Genomic DNA, 20,499 nt, shown 5'->3' on the forward strand with positions numbered 1-20,499 from the left:
TCAGACAGATATAATGCAGTAATAAACATAAATACGTATATATGAACTGAGGTATTTATGTAAAATTTCAATTGAATATGTGATGGATATATCATCATTAGTAAGACTAAATTATTGAAAAGAACAAATAAGTGTACTGGTGGTCATGTGACTAATGTCAAGGAAGTAAAGACAAACTACTTTACTGCATTAAAAGCACAAGTGATTCGGCAAACATTTGTTCCTCTCCTACTCTACAAATAACTCTTGAGTTATGTCATTTATCTGCATGCATTTATAATTAACTTTTCTTATTTTAGTGTTTAGTTATACATTATTCCTTTTTTGTAAATAAATGGCACATAAAATATCAAACAAAGACAGGACTTGGAAACTGCAGTAAACCTGTTGATGCAGTTCTTTACTAAATTAACAATTAACATATTTTTTTTTTAAAAACCAACATGTTACAAAAGCAAAGAAAACCATGTTCACTTAGAGCTGAAAAATAAAAAGTAATCAAAAGGGAATTCCCTACGATAGATAAAAATATACTGTAGCCGTGTCTACTTTAAATTAGATGCCATTTGTGTTACTCCATGTTCTTTGCGTCAAATAATGCAAGCATAAAATAAAACAGGAGTGTAACATGACTGTAACGTATAATTAATTTTTTTAGTAGACTCAGTGGAAAGTTCAGAACTGCTAGACCAGTGTAGTAGAGCAAAGTTTCACTAAGTGACATCACATGCTGAAATAAGGTGTTTCAGCGAGAATTAAAATTTGAAACTTTACTTTCATAAAATATATATCTTTGCACGCATAAAAAAAATCTAGTACTGATTAGTGACTAAAAATGCTATTGGAACTTCAGGAAACCTTAAAAAAAAAAATTGTTAACATTCCTCATTAGACTTTTTTTTTAAGATTAAAAATGAAAATATAGACCACAGATAATCAGGCCAGACCGTGCAGACATGACTGGTGATTTTAGAGATGTAAACAGTTGATAAGAACAAGGAATAATTGGGGGAATATAAATCACAATAGAATATGCATGTAGATATAAAAAAAACTCACATCTTTGGCAGGTTTAAGGCATGCCTCCTTAACTGCGTCCTCCAGAGAGCCTTGATAGAAATCTGGATGGCAAACCCCATACCTGTTTGTGAACTCTTCGGCAAAGTGAATGCAACCTACTGTCTCATCTTCAACATTATCTGGAACTAGATAATCACAAGACTTACAGCACTGAAAATAACAAAACATGTAACTACTGAACACAATGAATAAATTAAATGGTGATGAAAACAAGAAATAACAGCAAACTCACAGGTTAAAGAAAACCTGCTTTTTGCTAAGCTTAGTGAAAAAATTTCAGTTGAATGCATGGCTTGTTTAAGAAACAGTACACTCACTGAGGGGCTGCATTCTTTTAGTCTCCATGTCAACAAAGATGTCATCATCATTGAATGTTTCTGATGCATCTTCAAACTCTTCTACAGAACTGTTATCACTGTCAGCCAAGTCGATCACCTGTGAGAGTAGAGAACGACCTTAATTTATCACTGTGTCAGCTAACTTTTAAACACTTCAAATTCGCAAACACATATACACACACTTTGAATACAAAATGAAATGGATTTTTCTAAGTAAAGTGAAGTCCCACTCAAACCCTGCTACCATGAACCAGTTTAGGATGAAAAGTATCTTAAGAAAAATTTAATATTTTGTTCTTTAAAAATTATTTTTGATTCTTGACCCGATTATCAACATGTTTAGTCATTTTGTGCTTTTAAAGTGTTGAGTAGCTGTGTTACATGATAACTTAATATTTATAGAGATGTATTTTACTACAAGCTGTTGCACTATGGCAATTATTATAATAATCGCAAAATATGGTAATACAAACAGGCATCTGCCACAATCAGTTTTGATTAGCGGTACTCCGTGGTATTTACCATTAAACTTTAAAACCGTCAATAATAATTATAATAATAATAAGCTATATAAAGTGAAAATGTTTACTTCTGTTATAAAAAAGCTTAACCTAACAACAAAATTTCAGAAGTCACATACATACTTTCGTTTGTGAGGCAGACTACAGTAACAAACTAATTACAATAGATATAAAACTTAAAGTGTGATTTGCACATTGCATCTAGATAATGCAAATTATTTTTGAAAACAAACACAATAATTTGAAAAACTGTTAAGAGACCACGTAACATGCTCATTAACTGTAATCTATCAATAACTGAAAAGGTAACTGTACATATATAATTTCTGAAAATTACTAAAAGAGACTAGTTACAATAATCTTTAAACACAGAAATATTATCATTTATACTACGTAATGTGTACTAGCAGACTTTCTGTGCATATGTAGACTAGGTTGTCAGCAGACACGGTTAAGGCCAGGAACCACGCAACGTTTTGAGCAACAATCTATCTGCGCAGTTAAAATCAAGCAGTGTGTCCACATACACAGTAACTACGAGATTAGTACGAGACAGTCATGGAGGAATTGTTACTTAGGCCAATTTTTGCAATCTGTTTTGGTAAATTTCAAAAGTCAAAACATGTCAGGAAACAACGCTGCTAAAAAAAAAAAAAAAAAAAAATCCCATGTAAGGTTACTTTGTGAATTGCAAGGCATGTAAAAATTGGTACAATTACTTACATATGGATGTCACATAAGTACATACTCTCATTTACTACAAATTGTAACTCAACACATCAAACTGCAAAATACCTGTATGAGAAAGATCTGTCCATAAGAGGCTGCCTATAATGTTAAGGTATCTTGCAACTGGCAGACACAACAAGGACTTGGAATTTACAACGATTACGTCAAAACAATCTACAAGTACAATAATACCTGAAACATGTGTAGCTATCTACCGGGTTCCAGGCAAGGATTACTTGAAGGTGTTTGCCATGCGATTTACCTCGTTGTCTTTCTCCCAATACTTAGTGTGCCTACTCTTTCATATCTATAACGTTTATATGGTCCACCCTCTTACGAAAACTGCTGCGTAAACAGAACGGAAGATGGAGCGACTGTCCACACGCACCAACTTGCCTGTTCAGTTATCTGAGGTTTGAGCTGTTTTGCTCAGTCTTTCATCTCTTTGTTCAGTTTTTTCAAAGAACTGTGCAGTGTTCCTGTCACACACAACATCTTGCCTGGAAACATGAACTATACAGGTAAATTGTTGCTCAAAATGTTGCCTATGGGCCAGCCTTTAAGAAGCTCTCACATGATAATTGGATATTTTTATATTTTTGTAATATATATATTTTTCCATAATTATTTTTAGATATTAATGTTTTTATTTTTTTATAAACTAATTTTTGAGAGAATATTTATTATTTACTTCATCACATGCCACATACTTAATTCATTTTTTATTCTACAGTGTAATAGGACATTAAAAATAGTCTTGTAAAAATTTCATTTTAATTCACATGTGCCTGACCGAATTAGTTTCAAAAATGATATTAGGCCCCCACTATATACCTTTGTCTGTGTGTGTGTCTCTGTGTGTCTGTCTCTGTTTGTGTGTCTCTGTTTGTGTGTCTGTCTGTCTCTGTGTGTGTATCAGTTAAAAAATATATATAATAAAATGAACAAAAAGCTATTTTTATCCATTTCAAAATGTTCTGCAGATAATAAATATGACATATTCTTAATTCTATCTAAATAGAGACTTACTAGTGTGTGAAATTGTGTACAAGATAATTAATATAAGTGGTTTGTGACCTTGGAATCAAAAGAAAAGGTATGATAATGAAACTTTATTCTTAATCCTTTCAATGTGTCCTTGGGTAGCAGGGAATAAGTTATGCCTGCTATGACACAGCTCCTTAATATTATGCTTTTGGGAAAAAAAAATCAACGAAATACATTAAAGGAAGACAGAATTGGTCTTTTCTCATACCTTTAACCCCACAGAAAAAACATTTTCACGACTTTCCAATAGCTTATTCTATAAAATCAAATACTTTAGCTCGTAAATTCTGTGCACAAGTAAAAAAGACAACTCGTAGACTGTATTCTGTTGTTTAATTCATGTGCACTATGCATAACATGCAAAGGGTCATCAGTGTACAAGCATCATTTCACTTCAGTACAATATTTTACATCAGTTGCATGAGATCTGAAGCATATGTAATTTGTGCAGCGACATCATAATGCATAAACCCTTGTTGGGAACATGCTAATATTTCTGCAAATCAATAAATAAAAAAAAATTGACTTCATAGACTCTAAGAATGATAATACCTTTTCTACCAGTTATAAATGTGAGAGTGGTTTCTCAACTTTAGTAACAGTAGAAACAAAGGCCTGAAACCATTTCAATGTGGAACATGACTTGAGATGTTTAGTGAAATTAAATCTAACATTAAAAAACTTGCAAATGAAAAACAATTTCAACCTTTAAATTAACTGTCATTAATTAATAAAGGAAGTTCATTTAAATTATAATTAAATATTTTTGTGCAATTTTATGATTAATAAAGGCTATTTGTAGGCATGTGTTGTTTCCTTTGATCACATTTTAAAAGGTAGTAAAATCAGTTTCCCTGATAGCTCATAGGGGTAACAAAGCTGAAAAGGTTATTAGAAATAAGCCACTATGTTAACAAAAGTGAAAGTATTTATAGAAGAAGTTTGCCTAACTCAGTGTATTCTTTCGGAAAAAGGTACACGTTTACTAGAAATCTGTGTCAAGAATGTATGTGTGTGTGTGGGGGGGGGGGGGGGGGGGGGAGGGAGAGGGATCTGTAAATTGTACCTATGACCATTGCTGTAAGACATCTACAGGATAATTCAGAGCTGAGAGACTAATGCGGGTGTTTGAAACAATTTTACAAACTTTATGTCATTCAGCCCATCATTAGAGTTGGCGGGTTAACGTGGTTGAGCAAGTATGATTTCAAGTAATGCCCCCAAGATACTAATAAAATTTTACAAAAAATTGTTTGTATAATTATAAACTAAAAATCATGCATTTCTCAATTTTTGTTCAAAAAACATGTGAGGGGGGGGGTGGGGGAAACAGCATACAGTTAAATAGCTTTTCCATTATTATGCGTGAACAAAAACATAAGAGAGTAAGGAAACAACATTAGTGCCTTCACCCAGATTGTATGATTCAATAACCGATCTCTTACACTGTGTACTGACTAAACTTTATACATATTTATCTTTAAAATAGCTAAAAAAAACTGTCAACAGAAATGCTGCAACAAATGTAGCAATGTACAAATACACACCCATGGTTCGTACCTTTTCAAAAAAAAAATTAATGAGTTTGCAAAGAGCCCTTAACGAATTTAAAATTTTCAGATCTGCAAAAATAACAGTATATTTTTTACTCATAGTTTACCATAAGGAAAATTATTATTATTGGAAAAATAATTCCCTGCTTCACCATTTACAAAAGAAACACGGGCATAAAGAGTATTTGAGGAGCTGAATACCATTGTGAAACACTCACAAAGTGCATGTGCGAAAGATGGCTTTACCACCAGAGTCCAAAAGAAATAACATGATTATTAAGGTTTATAGGGTACGTGGTGAAATTAAAGAACATTTAAAGGCATTAAAACAATATTAAGGACACCGAATGATAAAAAAAAGGGTGAAGCTTACTTTCTTAAGTTCTTTGGAGTGGCCGCCAGGAACCTTCTTTACGGTCAGCTCGTGGTAGGGGTAGTTGATACCAGAGCACGCTAGGGTGGTTCTGTCGCCGTCGACTTCATCCGGCCAGCCCGTCCACACTTGATGGCGGACCGGAATATCCGTCAGTGTGTACACATCAGATTTAACTTCTAGGAGAGTCTTGGAACCCAGGAACTTCAGATTGTAATGCTTCTTATTGGTCAGATCGTGGATGTTCAAGTTGTAGTTCTGCGCCAGCCTTTCGGCTATGCTCGACCTGCAATATGATCCGTTTATTTGACTATTTCTAAATACACAGCAAAACAGGCAAACCCAGACATAAATTAAAAATACAGCAAGGCACTGTAAAACCACTTTAAAGAATATTAAAGGTTTACTCACTCTTTTGACATGTCTTCCCCATCCTCCAAGTTGGGATTTGTCATGAAAAGTGTGTTATCTCTAGGAAGGTGCAGGGTGGTTAGAACAACTTCGTCTGATTTTGGGTAGGACTTCCACCCCTGCAAATACTGTTGGCACGGTGATACACCAAACTCATCCCGCAGGCGGCATTTAAGGTCATCTGCAAGCGTACAAAAACCCTTCACAAAACCCCTTCAAAATGAGTGCCATGATATATTTATGACTTATTCCAAAGTAGGATGCAAATGCACTATAATTATTAAACTCATAGGATTGTTGTATCATGCATTGACTAGCTTGCAACTATCTTTATGCCAGTTACTATGCAAACTTCTTCACGTGTTTTCACATATTATTGTTGAAGTTTGGGTGAAAGTACAGAATTTCTCACCTAGTCTAGTGTAAGCACTTTTCTCACTGTAAGTGCGTCCAAGTTGGTGCAGTTGGCAAGGGCGATCAATTGGCCTGACAAAAATGTGGCGTCATGCTGGCTCGCGAGTGTGTTGTTACGAGTATAATGTGGGGGAACTGAGTTCGTAAGGGATAGCCCAAGAAAGTTTTATTGCAGTTTTATTAATTACTAATATTTACATCACTAATTAATAATTGTACCTAAAAACGTTTATTTGCTAGTCACTCAATGTCTGTCAAGTTCCACACTTCGCACTCCTCACTGGAGCTAGGCTTGACAGTGATTCGCCCCTTACCACACACCTGTCCTCACACCACTCAGTTGCACTCTCACACTCCCCTTCACTTGCGGAACTCTCCGAACTCTCAGAACTCCAACGGAGGCCAGTGTCGTCACTTATATACCAGTGTGGCATCCTTCTCGAAGGGACGAGAGCGGCTGTGACGTGTCACGTCATCCTGGGCCAACCTGATACCCAAGAAGTCCAGAAAGCATTTAATCGCGTCACTCCGCGTAGTGGCCTCCGGAAACCAGCATAATTCCCAGGGCGCTTAAAGTGTCAATGACAATAGTCCGAGGCGAGACAGTGAGTGGGGAGCAGAGGGGGATGGTTAACCAGAACCTTGTGATCTGGCCGGGCACGCGTGGCATGTGTGACGTCAGCACCCATACGGGGCCGCTGGCCAGACTCACTGGAAGGCCCGCTTGGGTACCTGACACAGGCCATGGCCTCGTCTCCTAGCACACATGTAACAATATATACCCAGTCATTCCTAGCCAAGCAAGCAGTAGGAATCAGACTGTCCAGGCAGGTTTGAGGCACCAGTGAGCGACAACACTTCATGGAGGGACGAGTCCAGTAATGAGAGAGTCCACAATACTACCACTAATACCACCAGACCTGTGGGTCAAGACACATGCCCACAATTCACTGCTAGCGTTGGGTGTACCTCTGGCTCTTGCAGAACGAGTGTGCACTCGTGGTGGTGGAGCAACGAGTTATGCATGCGTCCCTGTGAGCAGTGTCACAGTGGATGAAACTGCATCGAAATTTTATCATTCCGAACCATCACGCGGCCTCTATGAGGGTACCGGAATTCGTCAGGCGAGTATTAATTGCCCAATGAGTAAGCAGTGTTCAGGCATGAGTCGGCACTGAAATCAGTCCAAGTTCAGCAGCATGGAAGCCGAGGTCATCAGGTTCTCAGCCTGGACACGCATATTTGCCCAGCGAGTGGCGTCCACCATATGCCGAGAGTGAGTTGCTGTGTTGCTGTTCGGAGGGCAGAGCCATACATCCTGGGACCCTGGAGGCTACTCACAAGTCCCCAGTCCGAAGGGTAAGATTCAGTTCCGGTCACAGAAAGGCAGAACGTCACAACGAAATTAAAGGCGAGTACAAAATTCCCCAGCACCCGCAGTGCCGCAGGGGTATAATAGAAACACAACAAGCCAGAGAAGGCAGTAACAGAGACAGTAATAGACTAACATTTATCCTACAGTTGACAAAAATTGTTATGTAGAAGCAAGTTCACTAACATTCAGTAAATAAAACAAAACTTGTTGCTTTCAACCCTAGGAATTTGTGAAAACACACTGAAAGATCAAGAATCTGATCCTAAGTGTACATGGTACCTATGGGTTCCACGTGGCAGAAAGAGGGGAAAAGCCTTCCTTTCGATCGGGAGATTCTCGAAGGAATGGACACACCACCTCGGCCATATATAAGGGAGTGACCAAAGCAGAGAGATATAAGACCTTGACCTTAGATAACTGCTACTCGCTCCGTGAGTAGAGAAAAGGAAGAAGCAGACAGGGACAACATCTGCACTCAGAGGGTGAATTCACTGAGAGTGAACTTGCTGAGCGAGTCTGGGGGAACGAGTTTCTCAGCTCAAAGCGAGAATGAGGGTGGGAGTCTTCTTATCATCCATGAAGGCCTCACTCGTCCTACCCAATCGCTGTTCCACAAGGAACAGGCATCGATGGCAAGATAATTCAATATCCATCCTTGCAATGTGGTCCTAGGTGCAGTCTAGAGCTTCATAAGATGAGTACACAACCAGTAATTAATCCCATGATTGCCTGTGGAAGTTTTATTCGTGAGCAAGTGGAATGTTTGACAACACTCGTGCCTTCTAAACAGCAACGAGATATTTAAGAAATTAAAAAATTCACAGGTTTCTTAACCACTTAGTAATTAAAAAGTTAAAATAAGTTTCATAGTTCAATTTCATGTTGAGTGCTTTACGTAAGATTATATTTCTTATTACAAGAGGTAAATGAGCAATATTCATCGTACAAAACGCTGATTTTGAGACGTCCTTAAGTATCTCTATTTCACAATGAATACACAACACTCCATAGTTTCATAACTGGACGTCTCAATCAGTAATAATTACTGAAAATCCTTAATACTTGGCAGTACTGCACTCTAGAACCCATCACTACACCACAAGACAAACGATACTCAAAATTTGTGCTACAACCATCAAAATTCTCTGTGAAAACAAACAGTGGAAAATATTAAAGGACTACTCACATACTGTCCCCATCTCTGGCACCTGGACGTGACAGACCCGGTCCCTGAACTTGACACGGAAGTTCAGTAGTCTAAAGCTCTCGGAATTGGAAGTAGAAGGCAGGGGTATGACGTCTGCGATGGATGAACCACTCCTGACATCACGAGTGCATGTGATCACAGAAACGTCTGGTCCGGAATTCCTTCGTTTCTTTGGTATCTCTTCAACGATATCCATATCCATTTCCGATGGTAGCGTCTGGGTTTCTTGAGGCATTACTCGATTCACGGCCCTCTGAAATTAATTACTGACCTTTTAGTACAGCAAGCTATCTATATTACACATTGTAGTTACCCTAATTTTTACATAGATGGAAACGTAACTCTACTTTTATTATGAATGTGTCTCAAAACTTACACTAAGTACAGCTAACACAAATTGGTTTTCCAAGAATAATAGCTGTAATAAGTATCTTCAAAAATAACATTTAATTTAACTTTTTTGAACTAGAGAATATTTGGAAATGAGATTGCACATGTTGAATTGATATTAAGTGTGTAGCTAAATAAATGCCTAGTCTTTTCCCTCAGTGAAAAATATTAGGTGCATATTATGTATGTTAAACATTAAAATATTTTCATTGATTTTTTTTTTTTTAATTTTCTATAACTTGTTAGATGCTTATAAGCATGTTTTATATTCATTTCTGCAACTGCAATGTTGAAAATTCTTGTGTGTTTGTTAGATGTCTGTTCGACTGAATACATCTTCCTCAATGTGTTCATGGACAATTAATAGCAGCTGATTTCAATTTCTGTAAGGTGTCTATCATATTAAAATGCTCAGCATTTAATTACATTAAAAAAAGTCAAAATTAATTGAATTTGGGTAATTGTTTACAGCCTTTTGAAAGAAATATTCCAAAAATTGTATTTTATTTAAGACTACATATTTATGTGATTATCCTGCAAAGGTGCATTTTTCAATTCTGAATGGAATAAAGGAAGCTTTAAAATGGGGAAAGATATGAATACCAGTAAAATTGTAATGTGAAAAATCATTAAATCAAAACAATTAAATGGAAAATAAACTAAAATTATATAAAATGAAAAACACTTCAAACAATGAAATAATTTAAAATGTAAAAGAATATGAAAATCAGGTACCTAACAATTTACATTTGATAATTTATTTTCCTACTCAAGTGAAACTTTCTGCAAGGGCTAAGTTAAAAAAGATTCAATAATTTTTCCACTGATATTTTAAATTTGATTTATTTTGGTTCACTTGGATACCAACATTAACATAAACCCTTAGGATGTAAGACTTCACTAGCATATGAGTATGTGTTCCTCAGTATGGGGAACATATTTTACTTAGAGACCATGAAAATCACACATAGAGTCCCTGGTGCAACCTGCACAATGGTTCACATTCTAGTTTTAATTTTTATTGATAGTACACACATGTATGAGGGTCACTATGTACCTGCTATATCGTTATCTTCACATATTTTGTTGTAAATATATAAAAACTCAGCTGGAAATTGCCTTATTAGCGTGAAATGACTTAGGCTGTTGTTGTACCAAGCTCTCTGTCACAGGCAGCCAGATAGAGCTAACTTCAGCTCAGTTAATATTTCCCTTATACATAATTGTAATACAGTCATCATATCAACTCGTTTGATTATCAAAACAATACCTCTGTTTACTAAATTACTCCAAAACAAACACATAGAACCAAACGGAAAAGAAAAAAAATGTTTCGGCCGTATCAATGCACTGGCATTGTAATGTAAGCTATAAACTGAGATTTCTCTGAAACCAGTAGGAATACAGAAACGCTGTTTTCAGGGTAATTACAGGTGCACCTCTAGTATTCAAAAAAGGTATGTTCGAAATTTTGTTTTTACTTTATGTAAAAGACACTCTGTAAGAATATTACCCTGGTTTTTAGTGCTGATGTAATTTTATTACTGCTCAGTTTTTGCGAAGTGAGCCTTTTTTTTCACCTCTCCCAGAGCTGAGTGGATTTCTCCAGCCCACAGTTTCCTGCGGTTACGGTTACGAACGTAACTCTGCACAACCAACACCACACAGATGGCATGGTACTTCTAAAGAAATGTACAGCAACCACAAATTATCTTCATGTTGAAAACTCACTGTATCAGCAGTACAACAAAACTATTTTAAAAACCTAAAATTATAAAAGAACTCTCATAGCAATTCTGTAAGAGCCTTATCCACTTACAATAACGTGTTTAGAATTTTTCAAGCATGTAGTAAAATCCATGAAAACACTCATTCAAATTTTTCAGGTCCTGACATTTTTTCTAATGTTACTATTAAAGCACATTGTGATACATGAAATTATTTAACGGCAGTTACTGTTTTAACGGTTGGTAGGTTAGGTTAGACACATTAAAAAATACTGTGAATTCATGAGAACTGTAAGTTAGGTTAGAGTAGATAGATTTCAAATACCTACTCTAAAATATGTAAAAGTTCCATATCACGTATCCAAGTTTATCTCTTGATCCTGATGGCATGATCCCGTATAATTTACCCTATGGTACAGATGCTTGTGTTTTAATTTAGTACATTAAATATCCAGTAAATAACAAAAAAAAAATTGAGATGTACGTAACAATTAATTATAATCATAACCAAAAAAATTCAACAGACCTGACAATTTTGTTTGGCCAGGATATTTCTACCTGCTAAATTAAAACGCAACCTTCATGTACCACAGGATGCATTATACACGATAATACCATCAGGATAAAGGAAACAGAAAAATTACTGTAAACAAATTTTTAAAGTTAGTTTACATTAACTTCATTTAAAATATTGTGCAACAATGAGGATGATTAGTTAGATCAGGTTAGTTACTTTTGAAATAGGTAATTCTTAACCAACCATTAACACCACATAAAGTCTTTTAAAATGTAACAATCTAACCTACATAACTCTTCACTTAATGTTAGGCTCGATTTATAAACTATGCAAGGAATGCAACAAATGCAAGGAACTCAGAATAATTTTCAAAGCATGGAAGTCATAAAAAGTATTATAAAACAGTAGAAAACCAATTTTTACCCTGGGTTACTTTTCATGAATAATTTTTATCATGAAAACAAAATAGTTACTAATTTGATTTTTTAGAGTTATTTTCTTTGCCTATGTAAAATATTAACAAGTGTAAACATGATATATGTATAAAGAAATTAATTACTTATGTGGCATTCTATGAACATAATATTTGTTTTTTTAACATTTTTATATTCTTCAAATATGACAAGTTGGAAGTTGGGTGATGCATGCATTGCAAATTGCATCTTGCATAGTTTAAAATAAGTACTTGAAAATGTTGTTATTAAACATTTAAAAGCTTGTGTTTCTTGCATAGTTTATAAACCAGGCCTCATAGTATTTCAAATGAAGATACCCTAACCTAACCAACCATTAACGGTAAATATGTATTGTACGGATTAGCGCCAAAAAAAAATCGTACAAATATGAAATAACTTTCATTATATGCTATCTTACGTCCTCTTTTCAGAACCGCCTGCGGAGATTAAAAATTCCAATTACTTTTGGAGATATCGCCGTTCTTATTTTGCAATACAAGCCCTATGTAATCATTCAACAGACGCCATTTTATATTTTGCCGTGTGTGCGTGAATGCCTAAATAAAAGAAATTTTCCATTAGGTAAGGTTAGTTACATGATAAATACTTCAAAATAAACGGAAATTAAAAATAATATCAATTAATTTTACTTGTATAGTTTTAAGTATTTATAATGTAACTGACCTGACCTAACAAAACGGGACAAAGGTAGATTAGGTCAGGTCAGCTACAGTATAAATACTTTGAAACTGAACGGACATTAAAAATAATAAAAATTAATTGTAATGGTTTAGTTTTAAAGTATTTATAATGTAGCTGACCTGACCTAACAAACCGGGAAAAAGGATGAACAGTAGGAACTCACGTAATTTTCATTTTACGTGATGTAGTCGTTCAACTACGTCGCGAAAAAAAGAAAAAATATCATACTTGTAAACAAGCAACAATGGTGAACGCGGGAAGCCTACGATTCACTCATCTTTCTGGACATACCCGAATACTCACGTTGGCAAGCCTTCTTTCAACAGACGAGAGGCAAACGCCCGATCGTGCATCTTCGGTTTTTTTTTTGTTTATTGTAAATAAATATGCAACTCATGAAAACTAATGGTCAATTAGGTTATGTTAGCTACATTATAAATACTTCAAAACATTGTGGATGGTTGATTTGGTTAGGATAGCTACATTAAAAATACTGTGAAATCATGTAAACGGTTTCCTAGCGCTGGATAGCTACATATTAAAAAGTTATTTGCTAAGCAACCATAAAATGATTTTACAGTTTTTTTAATGTAGCTATACTTACCTAATATAACCAACCATCCACAGTGTTTTAAAGTATTTTTAATTACTTCTTGCTAATTTTAAGAAAAGAAGGCTTGCCAACGTGAGTATTCGGGTATGTCCAGAAGGATGTGTGAATCGTAGGCTTCCCGCTCAACGCCGCATCAGTGCACATCATGAAAATTAAAAAATTCCATATCTCCTAAAGTATTTGGAATTTCTGATCTCCGCCGGGTTTAATGAAAAGAGGAAGTTAAAGAGCACAGAATAAAGGTATTTTCGGATTTTTAAAATTTTTTCTTAAAAAAATCGCCAAAAAATGAATATTAAAAAATTCGATATCTCCAAAAGTAATTGGAATTTTTTATCTCCGCAGGCGGTTCTGAAAAGAGGACGTAAGATAGCATATAATGAAAGTTATTTCATATTTGTACGATTTTTTTTGGCGCTAATCCGTACAATACATATTTACCCCATTAACAATACTTCATAGTATTTTTATGTAGTTGCCTTAACTTAACCAACCATTAAACAATAAATTTCCAGTAATCTATTTTAAATATTCCAATGCAATTTTGCAAAACCACGAGAAAAATTTTCAGAACTAAAAAAAATGTGTATCTCCACATGTTCTCAATATACTTTTCTTGAAAAACTGCTCTAATGCCAAATTTTCATGAAATGTTTGTTAGGTTAGGTCGGTTGCATTAATAAAACATTTTTAATATTTAAAAAATGAATACATAATTTTATGTAGCTGACCCAACATAACTAATACTTTACAGTATTTCAAATGTAACAAACATAAACTAACCAATCATTTAAAAGGTAAAAAAACTAAAATATATACCCTTTAATAAATTAATTAGAAAATAACTTATAAATTAAAAAAAAAAGTGTTTTTATACACCCCTTTCCTTAAGAAATACTATTCCTTTATGTGAATGGAGTTAAAGTATACACAACGAATTATGTACATTAATGTTTAACTTTGAATTTCTATAAAAATCAACATAAAATAATTTGAATTAATTTGATTTTAGATTAAACCTTGCTTAAAAATCAGAGCAAATTGCATACCAACAAATCCCAGTTCGTTTCTTCCAAATGATAAATGGCTTCAGCAACATCTTCGATACCTGTGCAGGCCTGGATAAAAGAAGAAAACCAAACATGAGTTCTTACATTTTCTATGTAAAATTTTGAAAAAAATATTACGAAATGAAAATGCAATTGTGAATTAAGTGGGGTCATCACGAAATCAAAACCCTTTGTAGCAAAATTATGTTTTTTTATTCAAACAAATACAATATTCACCTGGAAATCGGCTAAAGTTGCTTCTCTGTTTTCAGACATAGTAATTGATTTAAAATTTTACCAACAAAATTATTTACTCGTACATTTACACACCATTATAGACAATGACGGTGACTGACCACTCATGTTTACGACTAATCGATTACATGACACAACTACAGTATACCAAATGCACAACGTTAAAACATATTTCCAATAACTCTATAACTTTACAGTACATCCAATGTTAACAACTAAAAAGTAAATTCTAGAAGAAATGTAGTAAATAAACATCTTTCTTTTGCTACTAACAAAATATTTTTATGAAAAAAATTCAAAACTAGTAAGACATACGGCACCTGCAGTGAGTGGTGAAGTCCTGGTGAAGAGGTGTCTGTTTAGGTATAGTCAACAGGTTCCTATCATTCAATTGCCTCTACTTGATCTTTCGGCATAAAAACCTACAAAATTTGGAAGTCTAAGGGCCGCATGTGTCAAGTAGTCGATGAAAAGGTCCTTAGGTAAGGTCCTCTGTGTACCGATGGTGTTCCCAGAATTAGACTCAGTCAGGGTCATCCCTGTAAAGTTTTCGAAACTTAAAGCCATCCAAATACAGAAGGTAAGTAGATCACCACAAATGTTTCTCCATTCTATAGGGACCACCCAACTGTATTGAAAGGACAGCGAAGTAGTTCTTGGGCTTCACTAATCAGATATAACTCCAGATGTACAATATGTATTCTATCTGGATTTCCAGTGGGACCTATTCTGCCTGGGGAGTAATCACTTGGGTGAAATTTACATCGACCCAAGTGTCCACCCAGCTCTAACAGCCCGTTATGCCACGCCAACGCCTTCTCCTGCCCTGTGTCGCGAGTGCGCCGACCAGTGTAGTGCAGTGCGGCTAGAGCAATAGGGTGCGAAAATTTGCACGTCTTGGGGACAAACAGCGGAAGATGAACTTTCTTTGGACAGGATGGATGCTGTATTTACAGTGGGACAAATATTGTGAATATTCTTTATTAATCTCATTTTATTGTACATATTAATTTTTATAATTGAAGTGTTTATGTTTTGTACTATTACCATTATTCACTGGGCGACTACATCGCACCCATCTGCGACATGTCGAGGTCGGCGCGGGACGTGGGAAGGGGGAAGGATGAGAAGCCACGTGCCGCGCCAACGAGCAGAGGAGATAGTCGTCGCCGGGCTGGCACAAGAAGCAGTCACATAATGAGAGGCAGTCGTGCCTCGAGACTGTCGCCGAGCAGTGAGTACACGAGTTAGTAAGTGGACGTCGGCGTCGCGACGCGAGCATAGCGACAGCATACAGTCATAGCACGAATGTTATCTTGTTCGTATACATGTGGCTAGGACTAAGGCATTTAAGTTGTACATAGTAGCTTGCGGAACCGTCACCCGGCCTCTGTAGAGGGCCAGGGAAGTACCTGACGGGTGCTACAGGCGTTGCGGTGCTGCTGTTGTCCGAGAAAGGGGGGCGCCAGGCTAGTGAGACACTAGGCCGTTGATGGTGGGTCGTGGGTACTCTGCCCCTGCGTGCCCCACCAGGTACGCTACTTGAAGTCTACCCTGAAATCCCCTAAGGCCGCTTGGCCGTGTGGAGGACGGGGTGGAGCGAAATAATTGTAAGCGACACCGGTTACGTTGATTTACGTTTAATTAACTGACTTCTCCGGTGGTACACATGGGTACGCGGTACTCCCTATGCGTACACTACGCAGATGTAGAACCGCTACAAACGCTATGCTAATGCGCTATGCGGCGTCTGAGCCGTTGTACAGTTACATCAATATACGTTACTTACCGAACAAAACACGACACTAATATCACACAATGAACTCGCCGCGGCAGTCTCGCAGGACGCGGTTACGAGTGTTCTGGAGACAGCCAGTAACAAAATTCTTAGGGTGGCTCAGTGAGCGTGACCTTAAATTACACTTACTTGTGGTTGCAGCCGGCAGGCATATGCGCGGCGGTTTATCGAAAGCGTGTTGGCTGGAGTCGGCCAGTGCCGTACGTAGCGTGGTCGGCGACGCGGTGCGGAACCAATAATGAAGGCAGTCGGGATAAGCCCAGGCCCGCAAAATACAAGCCGAGTCGACGTGAGCAGCTAGGAAATAAAAGAAAAGTTTTAGGTATTAAAATGACTGCAGAATGACTGGTCGGTGAAACAAAGTGAAAGGCTGCTCACTGACACACGTCTTGACCCGGTGCAGAGTGGTTGGCGACTGCCAAACATGGCCGCCTCGCAAGGGAGGGAAAGTTTAGCCTCCTTTGTGAGACGGCACTAAAAACTTATATTAACTTAATTTGCTCTATTATAAGCTAAAAATAAGTTCCAGGTGCCCAATTAAAATGGTAGCACCTAGTAATTGGGTGCTTAAGGCTTAACAATTGTTTTAGAGTATTTAATTATTCGAATTGTGCCATAAAGTTGGCGACTGTAAATTTATTAACATATTGTCTCACTGTGAATTTTTTTAGTGGGATTTCTCCTAAACCGACTTTATCATTGTCACGGGAACTTTAATTAAGGCCAGTGGCCGCGGTGAATGTTAATTAGGTTTGTTGTCTGCTCCGTGCGTGCGGTGCTCGGACCGAGTGACTACGACGCACTTGTTTAATGTCTGGTAATTAGTAATTTTGTCCTAATGGCTTTCCCTTAATTGATTAATTGGTTCGAGCCCCCGGGATTCCGTGCCCTTAAGTTTCTTTACGTTTCTTGGGGTCACGCCCGAGGCGTTCGCCTGACTCATTCCCGCTGGCCTGGAGGTGTGCTTCGAAAATGGGATCGAGTTATAGCAGTGCGGACACAGGCTTAGAGACCATGGCTGGTACGATGTCAGCGGACATTTATGTTTGTGCATAATAGCTTGTAGCATAGTGTGTCAGTGTTGCGCCACACTTCCAGACATCGCCGAACAATATGACAGAAGGCACCAGTAGCACGAGACCTGTTCAGTGTGACGTCGAACAAAGTGCCTACCAAGCTCCCTACAGGCCGTTATGACGAGGCAATGCCCCTCCTGCCAGTTATGCGTGTGTGGTGCAGTGTAGCTATGTTCTGGATGGGGGGGGGGGGGTTGTAGGGGCCAGTTAGGCGCAATGGTACCATGTACGACAGTACTTCCCAGCGATGAGGGCGATGTGCTTTTTTTTTCAGCAGACAATTTATGTATCACAGAAGAAACTGAATTTGTATATATGTTTACTTTTATTTTAAGTGTTTTGTTCTTATTGTGCACTGGGCGACTTAGGTCCCGCCCCGCCTGCGACAAGTCACGAGCTCCGTGGGAGACGGTGAGGGGAGGGGGAGACATGTCAGGAGGGGTAGCACCGCGCGCGGACAGCGAGAGTCGCTAGCGAGTCACGGGAGTGGAGAAGTCTCGGTTTTTTCCCAGTGCGGGTAAGCATAGTCATTCAGCGTGCTGGTCAGGATGAGGATAGGCCTTTTGCTAGACGCGCGGAACTACGTGGCATCGCCAGTAAAATCGAGGCTGTCGTAATTAATTTTGTATAAAAATATAGGTTGTGAGAACCGCGATTGGCCATCGTGGCACAGGCGCCCTAACAGACAGTCACGAGTCAGACATAAGTGACACGTCTCGCAACGCACAGAGACTTGGAGTATATCCTGACCATCGTGTAGCCAGTAGACTTCGTGTCAGAGCCAGTAGCGCATTGACTTGCAGTACGGCACAGATCGGCGTGGCACAGCTTACGGAGCCGGGCTTCCCCCTTAGACGTGCACAGGCGGGGACGGTGTCAGCCCCATGTATCAGGGTCGGTGTGTCAATAAACCATCAGTCGCCCGTTGAACTTGGACGTTGTCATTACGAGCACCAGGTTAGCTTCCCCCAGAGGCCACGAGGCCTGAACCCCCTCTACCTCGAGCAGTCGGGCAGCTGCACTCTTCCCGGGGAATAGCCTGGATGACGACAAGTGTGTATATGAGCATATCAGATTGGGATATCCGCATTTGTACATAGTGCTTTGCAACCTAGTGTGCACATCGTGCCGCATATCCGGACATTGCCGGGCCATGCGACGTAGTCACAAATACCTGAAGAGCTCTAGGACATGAATTATGCGCAGGGACTACCCCAACATAATACAAGCCTAAACTTGTATATAGTACAGTGCAGATTATCCTGAAAGTAATGCCAAGTATCCGGTCAGGAGAAGAACCCTCGTGTCGCCGTGCATGAAACCAGACTGTCGCAGGCGAGGCTGGAACAGCCCTATGTACAGGGTCCTGTGATAATAAACCGGGTGTTCGTCACAGACTGGTGGTGGATAATTATATGTCTGAGCTTGACCCTCTCGGGCCACACTGGCCGAATCCCATTGCCGTCGCCCGGGTTCTCATGCTCGAGATTTGACGGTGTTCCTAGTGGGAAAGCTGTTTTCTTGCGGGGAAACGTGTCCGGGAGGGTGTCAGGGTAACGCGGTGGTTAGCCACGATGGAGGGTTGTGTGGTCCGAAAACCCCTGCGTGGTCCACTAGGAACGGCGGCGGCGGTGTGATGTTAGGGATACCTAATGCCTGTTGCCCCACTGGCCCTACACAGCATAGGATGCTGATCCCTAACTGGGTTGGTGAGGTTCAGAAATAACGTACTCGGTTTTGCACTGTCATTTACACGTCGCGCACGGAGTGTGCGGAGTAGACGTTTAATTACGCTGGCAAATTACACTGCAATTACAGTCACACGATTTCCCTACATAAAGTACACTGTTAATTATACATCAGGCGCTCTGACGCGCCATCACTAAAGTTACGTCTTCACGCCAGTCGAGGTTGAGGGAGAGAGTTTGATTAGAGTCGGCCAATCCCGTAATTTATGTGTACGGCGACGCGCGGGCCCACCTGTGTGGACCGCGGTACGCTATTAAATTAAGTAAAGTCTACGATTTGATGTAGCCAGTGCCTGTACACTCGGCGATTAATTAAAAGTCTGGTATGGCGGGAGTCGGCCCGTGCCGTATATTACATGGCCCCGCGTAATGCGTTGTGCGGGGCGTGTTAAGTTTACGCGGCTGGGATAGGCCCTACACCGGAAAAGGACCGGGCGCACACGGTGACGTCGACCCAGGTGTCGACCCAGCTCTCACAGCCCGTTATGCCGCACCAACGGCTTCTCCTGCCCTGTGTTGCGTGTGCGACGACAGTGTTGTGCAGCCTTGCCTGGTGGAGGGGGGGGGGGAAGAGAGGTTTACGCGCCAGTGAAAATTAATGTAAATACTTAATAACTGGACGGGACGAATAGTAGTATATATTTTTTAACATTACTTATTGTAACTTGTGTATTTTATTATTTGAAGGGTCGTGTTTTATTTATTGTAAATAGTTTATTATATTGTATGAAATGTTATGTAGAATAAGTTCTCACGTGTTCACCGGGCGCCAAAGCCGTGGCTTCCGCCTGTGACCAATCAGCGAGTTCCGCGGGCTCGCGAGGAGGGGTGGGACGCGGGCGCTAGGTCGCGCGAGGCGGGGAGGGAGTCAGTCGGCAGCTGGGCGCTGGAGACAGCGGACGTGTCTGCGGCATCGCTCCAAGACGGTGAGAACGGGCGCGGTGTCTCGCTGGAGTTCAGGCCTTGCCGAGAGGAAGTAATTCCTATCTTTCAGTTGTGTTGTCACTTAGGCGAGTGTGTCACCGAGTCATTTAGTCGCGGCGTGCAGTCAGTCACTTCTCTCGCGTGCGTGTTTTCTCTGGTGGTTTACGAGTCGCGGAGTTCTGTTTGCGGACTGGATT

General features: G+C 38.9%; 1 protein-coding gene across 2 annotated transcripts in view; it reads right to left on the reverse strand.

Annotated features, from left to right (window-relative positions):
• LOC134533731 (FAS-associated factor 1) overlaps positions 1 to 14,943 on the reverse strand; it is a 50,046-nt gene extending 35,103 nt beyond the window's left edge. Inside the window, exons 1-7 of one of the 2 annotated variants that reach the window (XM_063371338.1) lie at positions 14,739 to 14,943; positions 14,502 to 14,570; positions 9,028 to 9,301; positions 6,053 to 6,233; positions 5,642 to 5,927; positions 1,398 to 1,515; positions 1,060 to 1,205 (exon numbers count right to left, since the gene is read on the reverse strand). In XM_063371338.1, coding sequence (XP_063227408.1) covers positions 1,060 to 1,205; positions 1,398 to 1,515; positions 5,642 to 5,927; positions 6,053 to 6,233; positions 9,028 to 9,301; positions 14,502 to 14,570; positions 14,739 to 14,777 — 1,113 coding nt within the window. In that variant the 5' untranslated portion in view covers positions 14,778 to 14,943. Of the gene's footprint in view, positions 1 to 1,059; positions 1,206 to 1,397; positions 1,516 to 5,641; positions 5,928 to 6,052; positions 6,234 to 9,027; positions 9,315 to 14,501; positions 14,571 to 14,738 lie in introns of those variants that run through there. The other variant, XM_063371346.1, reaches the window with a different exon arrangement.
• Between the last annotated feature and the right edge of the window lie 5,556 nt (positions 14,944 to 20,499).

Source organism: Bacillus rossius, chromosome 1 (assembly GCF_032445375.1).
Source record: "Bacillus rossius redtenbacheri isolate Brsri chromosome 1, Brsri_v3, whole genome shotgun sequence".
Lineage (NCBI taxonomy): Eukaryota > Metazoa > Arthropoda > Insecta > Phasmatodea > Bacillidae > Bacillus > Bacillus rossius.